At 45.5% G+C, this 7,500-nt stretch overlaps 1 protein-coding gene across 2 annotated transcripts in view; it reads left to right on the top strand.

Annotated features, from left to right (window-relative positions):
* Positions 1-7,500, top strand: part of LOC123519330 — a 69,674-nt gene that overhangs the window by 4,590 nt on the left and 57,584 nt on the right. The window contains exon 1 of one of the 2 annotated variants that reach the window (XM_045280551.1): positions 1-508. This exon is cut by the window's left edge and continues 250 nt beyond it. The exons of the other annotated variant lie outside the window; for it this stretch is intronic. Within the exon in view, the coding sequence (XP_045136486.1) occupies positions 277-508 (232 nt within the window). The 5' untranslated portion in view covers positions 1-276. The remainder of the gene's footprint in view (positions 509-7,500) is intronic. 2 annotated transcript variants of the gene reach the window in all.

Consider the following 7,500-nt stretch of genomic DNA (forward strand, 5'->3'; position numbering starts at 1 on the left):
CCAAGTGCTCGGAGCGAATTTGGAAGTTGTGAAAGTCTGCCGGAAAAGGCGCTTTTCTGTGCGTTTTGGTTCGCAGTGTTAAAACCACCGCCCCTCCCCCCTTACCACCACCTGGTGCCTCCCCGCTGGAAAGGGGCAGAAAACCACCGCTCACGCCCTGGAAAATGTGCTTGCGACCCCCGGACCGTGTGATTCCCTGTGCGTCCCTCTGACCGACGACTATGAATCCTGATTAGCGGCCTTCGGTTCCCAGTGCTCCGAGAGGGTTGGATCAGAATGTGTAGTGAGGCGGGTGCCGGCGTGACTTCGTGCCGCCCACACCACCATGGAGGGCCGCGTGAGGAGGCCCCCGCGTCCACCACCACTACCAGCACTGTGGAGGAGGTGTGGAATCAAACTCAGCGGTTGATGGAGGAATCTGAACATCTCTTCAGGATCATGACCCACGTCTGTTCTCACCCGCGGTCCGGCGGCCCCACCTGTCTGTGTGTCGCCCAGTACTCTCAAGGTAACTTTGTCTCTCTATATCTCTACCTTAATTAAGAAAGCTTGGTAATCGTATAGGAAATCATCAGAAAAAAATTTCTCAAATTTGTCTAAAATATCTGATAAAACGGGATTCCTGTATATTATTATTATTATTATTATTATTATTATTATTATTATTATTATTATTACTACTACTACTACTACTACTACTACTACTACTACTACTACTAATATCGTCATTATAATTTTTATTTGGATGGTTCACATGCCGGTTCCCTTCCTGGTGGATGTGTGGCATTTCTCAGAACCGTGGAGGAATTTGCAATTAACGAAACACAAGTTTAAGTTGTAATTACATCCAGAGAACCACAGTGTTATCAGATGCGCCATTTCTCCTACCGTGATATTACGGCATCGTGCATATTATGATAATGTTATTTATTTGCCAAGGTTTTGCTACACATTTACAAGTGCGTGTTTTGTAACTTCAAATTTTCACGTTTCATGCTTAGGTTGTAAATTTAAGACAGGAATAACCGTTAGTGGAGTGTTATTTATTTTTTCTTTAATGATAACGTAAACTTTTTAAATGAGTGTCCGTGGAATGCTTTGCAGAGCTGGCTAACGCAATTAAAACCATTACTTTGCATTTTAAAAGATTATCACGAGTTGATGTTATGAATATTACTTTTAGAATCTTGCAAGCTTAACGATCTAATGGTGATGTTTTTTAGACCAGTATCAATGGCAGTGGCGAGGCTGGGAAGACACTGCTACATGTAAGTAACCTAGGCTTGTAATGCATTCCACTGAAATAATTGGACGCTTTCAGAGAGAGAGAGAGAGAGAGAGAGAGAGAGAGAGAGAAACTTTGTAAGGCTTAATGTGATGTAAATATCTCCAGTACTCAGCAAACCCAACACATGCCACCAAGTCTTATCGAGCCTAAGTGATTACCACAATACTTTGTAAATTAACTAAACGAACACCGCACTGTACTTAGTAAGCAGGACGATCGATAGTAATACATTAACGTATGTTTTTTTTTTTTTTTTTTTTTTTGTTTTGTTTTTTTTTTTGAGGGAGAGAGAGAGAGAGAGAGAGATCGTTTACGTACTTTCATAATATTGGTAGTGACGAAATTTAACATAAGGTATGAATTATGAAAAAGATGTATTTGAGTTACCTAAGATTGTTTCGTCTTGTGTTGTGGGTAACTATGCGTGTTGTGGTAATGGTTGGCTTGTATTGTGTTTGTTAGGCTACGTGGGTGGTATATTGTAAGATGAAATGTGGCTTGCATCCTCCAGATTAACCTTTGGAATATCTCAGGCGTTGGAGCAGAATTAGGTATCAAGATTGCAAAAATGTTCTCACGACATCGTTGGTTTCGTAAGATACATACGTCTTACCTACTTTCCTCAGCCGAGTCGTGCACATACCGCAGCGAAAACGTAATATTTCACCACCGTGGCTTCGACCATTCTTAGTATTCATGATTGTAACCCGAGATTTGATTTGTTGTATCTGAGGGATTCAAATTGTTACTTATGGAGTCTGCCTGTACCGGTGACCCTCAGAACTTAACTTTTATATATATATATATATATATATATATATATATATATATATATATATATATATATATATATATATATATATATACACACACACACACACACACACACACAAAACAACGAAGCTTTATCTATACTTTTGTTTTTAACATACGTATTTTTATTGAGTTTTCTTAGGTAGGCGGATATCTCGTTTTTCCTTGGATGCCGAACAGTTAGAAATGAACAAAAATCGATATAAATGTTCAGTGAGGGAGGAGCGCCTGGAGAGGAGAGGAGAGAGAGGAGGGGTAGCAGTGTGAATGTTCCACCCTCTGACGATAATTTCCCCGTTAGACGCCGCTGCTCTCTTAACTTCCTCCCCCCACCATTTCCATCGTCCTCCAAGGCTGCATTGTTCCTCCCCGTTGTCGCTGCTCCCTAGGGTCTGGCATGATGCGGGCTGGAGTGAGGGAAGGTTTGGGAGGAGCAGCAAGCGAGACTACAGTAGAAGAAAAAATCGGGTGTGGAAGTATTCAGCATCACTCGGTCTGTTGTTCCTCTTGTTTCCGTCCACCGGGCTGCCGCAGTGTTGCCATCTTTTGTGGAATGAGACCTCGCGCACCTTGGTTGAAGAGAGTGAGATAAAGAGATAGAAACTGCACAATAAATATGAGTGCGAATGTTTATCTCTGTGATTTTATTTTAGAAAGCTATAATTGCTTTCTTGGCGTAGGTGTGTAGGTCAGTGAGTGTGTGGGTCGTCACCAGTCGTAGGCGTAAAGTTGAGTGCGTGGCGGGAGTGGTGGCGTCCCCCTCACTTAATGCCCAGACCCAAACACTTCCCCCATGGATTTTCACGAGCATTTTCTTTAGCGGCACGCATGTCTGGCCTGCTTAGTACCACCAGGATACACTATTATCGATTACTTCATGTTTCTCGAGCCAGGGATCAGATAGAACGTTGCAAAGGCTCCCCGCAGATTGGTGTAACACGATAGATAGTGAGAAGGTTGCCAGCGTATAAAGGCGGGGTGGCATTCCTGGTCCAACAGACAGACCCCGCCGTTTTCCAGGACATTTCTCCCGTGTTTTCCTCTTCCCTCCCGCTACCAGTTTTGTGCTGTAATTCAAGGTTGATTTGATTGGAAAGTCTCTCTCTCTCTCTCTCTCTCTCTCTCTCTCTCTCTCTCTCTCTCTCTCTCTCTCTCTCTCTCAGGGTTTTTTGAGAACTGGTGGAGAAAGTCTTGGAGAATAAGCTGAAATTATTGTTGATTGTTCTTATATTTTTATTATTAACCCGTATTGGTTAAGTAGTAGTAGTAGTAGTAGTAATAGTATTAGTAATAGCAGCAGCAGCAGCAGCCACCGTGCAGCCAAAACTAAAATATTCCAAAACTCCTATAAGCCAAGGCTCGTTGTGGTAATTACAGGTATTAGGCATGGTAATAGTATCGACTGTGGGCCGGTAACAGTATAATCACGCCGTCACTTTGAGGATAACATCGTTCGTTACGTATCGACACATGCGTTAACACGAAAATGACCTTGACAATCGAAGGTCCCAGCCAGGAGTTCCGTAAGGTCCGTAGCGCGACAACATGAGGCCAGGAGGATGTTTGGCTTGGCGGGGTCGAGTTTGCTTTGAAGTTTATGTCCGTCATTCAGGTCTTGAGGAGGGTGTAGGGCAGGCATGGTGGTGTTACTGCCAGTGGTGATGAGGCCGGCCACTTGCGTAGGATGTGTGTGTGTGTGTGTGTGTGTGTGTTTCACTGTTTGATCTGCTGCAGTCTCTGACGAGACAGCCAGACATTACCCTACGAAACGAGCTCAGAGTTCATTATTTCCGATCTTCGGATAGGCCTGAGACCAGGCACACACCACACACCGGGACAACAAGGTCACAACTCCGATTTACATCCCGTACCTACTCACTGCTAGGTGAGCAGGGGCTACACGTGAAAGGAGACACACCCAAATATCTCCACCCGGCCGGGGAATCGAACCCCGGTCCTCTGGCTTGTGAAGCCAGCGCTGTAACCACTGAGCTACCGGGTGTGTGTGTGTGTGTGTTGCAGCTCTTTCGTATAGTTAGCTATCTCACTTTTGTCAGAGAGAGAGAGAGAGAGAGAGAGCGACTTTCATGTTAACGATTCGTAGAAATTACTTTTACTTTTTTTTTACTCATACAATATTGTCATGGCCATAGAATATTGTGAATAGCATTTTCCTTTACTCTCTTAGTCGAGAGAGAGAAAAAAATGCGTTGTATAATTGAGCGTTAGTTAAAGTTACAATCATAATTCTCTGTAGTTACGAAGAGGGAAACAGTCAAGGTTACATACATTAGAACTCATAAGTTAATTTCCAAACCTTGCGCCTCTCGAGTAGTTATGGTAGATTAGGTTAGGAAGACATTTGACCAAGTTCCGTATGTTCCCCTGTAGCAGCCAACCCTCCCCAGCACAGACGAGGTAACAGGAAATCCCTTCCACGCTTGCTGGGAACGGATAAGGAAGGGGTGTGTAATGTGTATGGGAGTGTGGCGGGCTGTGGGTGTGGGAGTGTAGGATGTTGGAATGTGTGTGTGTGTGTGTGTGTGTGTGTAGGATGACTAATCAGAACCAAGGTTATGGGAATGATTTATGTTAAGCAAGGAAACTCTCACTCGTTCTTCCTCTTCGTCGTCGTTATCGTTTTCGTCGCCCTCCTCCTCCTCCTCGTCCTCCTCCTCCTCCTCCTCCTCCTCCTCCTCCTCCTCCTCCTCCTCCTCCTCCTCCTCCTCCTCGTCTTCCTGTTCCTGTCTCTCTTCGTCCTTGTCTTTCTTTTCCACCTACAAAGTTTAATCCCACAAACATTACCCAGTTTCAAGGCAACGTGTGATTAATCATACGTAAGCCAACAGATCAGTCACTCAACCAGCCTTCGAATATTCTCTCTCTCTCTCTCTCTCTCTCTCTCTCTCTCTCTCTCTCTCTCTCTCTCTCGTCAGTATATCACGAAGCAAGTTGTGGCTTTTTATTCTTTGAGGTGCACAACACAGCACCTCTGAATGACTGGCTGGCGTGTGTAGGCAGGCCACCCACCAGTCAGGCAGCCAGCAGTGTCCGCACCAGGCTATACTTTCATACCACTAGCGGCGATACTACTGACAGAGAAAGTGCGTGCATGTTAGAGTTAAAAAAAAAAAAAGATGGTATGCTCACAGGTTTCGACGTCCTACCTCGCCAACGCATAACAGACTGTATGTAATAAAAGATTCTCGGCGGGAGTGGGTGAGTTTCAAGTATATGATTATAATATTAGTCTGTACCATTATAAAAACAAATATATAATCACAACGAATCTTTCCCATTCTGAATTATCCTGTGTTATTTCTGTGCCTTTCCTTCTATCTCTATCTTTCTTGTTACAGTTACTCCTAAACATAATTTCACCCACTAATCTTGTGCTCCTCCTGACAAGAACAAAGAATTTAAGACCACAGGACAAGGAGTGTGTTGGTTTCTTCTAAATACCACGTAACTTAGGAGGGCTGAGTCTCGAGTGTCCGCGGCGGGTGAGTGAAGGGAGAGGGAGAGAGGGACGGGGCGGGAAGGTGGACAAGGGGAATGAGTGTTTTTGGGGGAGGAGGGGGAAGGTGCGCCATGTGGGGAGCACCTGGTGGGTTTGCCGAGGTCTGGTCAAGGCCTACCAAACGAAGCCTATATAGATGGGTCGGGTGGGGTGGCCAAAACGTGGGTATTGTACAGTGCTGGAGCTAGGGTACTGCTTCTCTCTCTCTCTCTCTCTCTCTCTCTCTCTCTCTCTCTCTCTCTCTCTCTCTCTCTCTCTCTCTCTCTCTCTCTCTCTCTCTCTCTCTCTCTCGCTAAACATATCTTCTTTACTTATTCATGTTATTTAATATTCTTGCTTTTTTCTGTTTTTTATTATCGGAAAGCTAACCGCTGTGACTCGAGAACTGTTAGCACGAGTGAGCCGCGACATGCAGGCGGCGGTGGAAACTGAGGGCGGAGTTAAATACCGTGAAAAATGTCTTCTGAGCTGCTTTTTATTGTATATTTTCCCCCCTTATTGTTAACCGGCGCTCGTGATACACTTAGATAGCGTGAAGTACATGTTAAACTACCCAGGTGAAGACAGAGAGAGAGAGAGAGAGAGAGAGAGAGAGAGAGAGAGAGAGAGAGAGCATTCCAATGACCCTCGTTTCATTATTGATGTTAGGACGGTAATGTAGCTTGGCGGGGTGAGGGTTAGGGTGGGGTGGGGTAGGGTGAGGTGAGGGTGCGAGAAGGAGCTGCCAGTGTCCAGGTGTGCGTGGACAGGGTGATGGAGGTAGTGGGGTGAGGAGTGTGTTGCGAAGAGGGAGGGAGAAATGGTCTTGGTTTGTGTGTGTGTGTGTGTGTGTGTGTGTGTGTGTGTGTGTGTGTGTGTGTGTGTGTGAGAGAGAGAGAGAGAGAGAGAGAGAGAGAGAGAGAGAGAGAGAATAATAGTAATTTTTCCCGTCCTTCCAATGATAAACACACACGGATGTCGAATAGAATAACTGTGAAAGAAAATAGATATGTACAGTACATATACAAGAGAGAGAGAGTCGCGTCCACTCAACATCTGGTGTGCTGGAAGGCAACACTAACAGCCTCCACACTACACCAGCTGACACACACACACACACACACACACACACACACACACACACACACACACACACACACACACACACACACACACACACACGGCCTTAATTAATCCCCCTTAATACCTCAACCTTAAACCATCGCTCATCTTTTTATCCTTATTCAATTTTCCTTCCGTCCAAATTAAACTAAAAAGCGGATTATTTTTTTTACCTATTTGTTTTTTGTCGTGATCGTGATAGACAGTGCGTTAATGACCCTGGGAGAAGTGGAGGAGGGGCATATAGGAGGAGAAAGAAGCGAGGAATGGGAGGGAGGGAGAGAAACAGAGGTATAGGCATGGCAGGGAAGGGAGGAAGGGGTGATTAGTGAGCACTGGAAAGGGGAGGACTCAGGTGATGAATGGGTGAGGGAGGTAGGGAAGGGGAGGAAGGGGGAGGGCGGAGTGATGAGTGAGGGGAAGGAAGGAAGGAGAGAGATGGGATGTAAAGATGGAAGGAAGAGCGATAGATAGATGAGAAGGGGGTTAGGTAGGTGAGGAAGGGGAGTATAGGCTGGGGAAGAGGAGGACATGTAGGAGGGGGGGTGGCGGGGGACACAGGTGAGTGGGAGGGGCTGGGGAGACAGGTAGATCGATGTCCCCTGCGAGACATCACACACAGGTAAACAAACTTTGAGACAGGTAGGAATTATTGGTCTGTCCTGTAAACATGGTTGGGTGAGGGGATGGCCTCCGATGCACGCACACACACACACACACACACACACACACACACACACACACACACACACACACACAGAAACAATGTACCGTACAA

This window comes from Portunus trituberculatus, chromosome 45 (assembly GCF_017591435.1).
Source record: "Portunus trituberculatus isolate SZX2019 chromosome 45, ASM1759143v1, whole genome shotgun sequence".
Taxonomy (NCBI): domain Eukaryota; kingdom Metazoa; phylum Arthropoda; class Malacostraca; order Decapoda; family Portunidae; genus Portunus; species Portunus trituberculatus.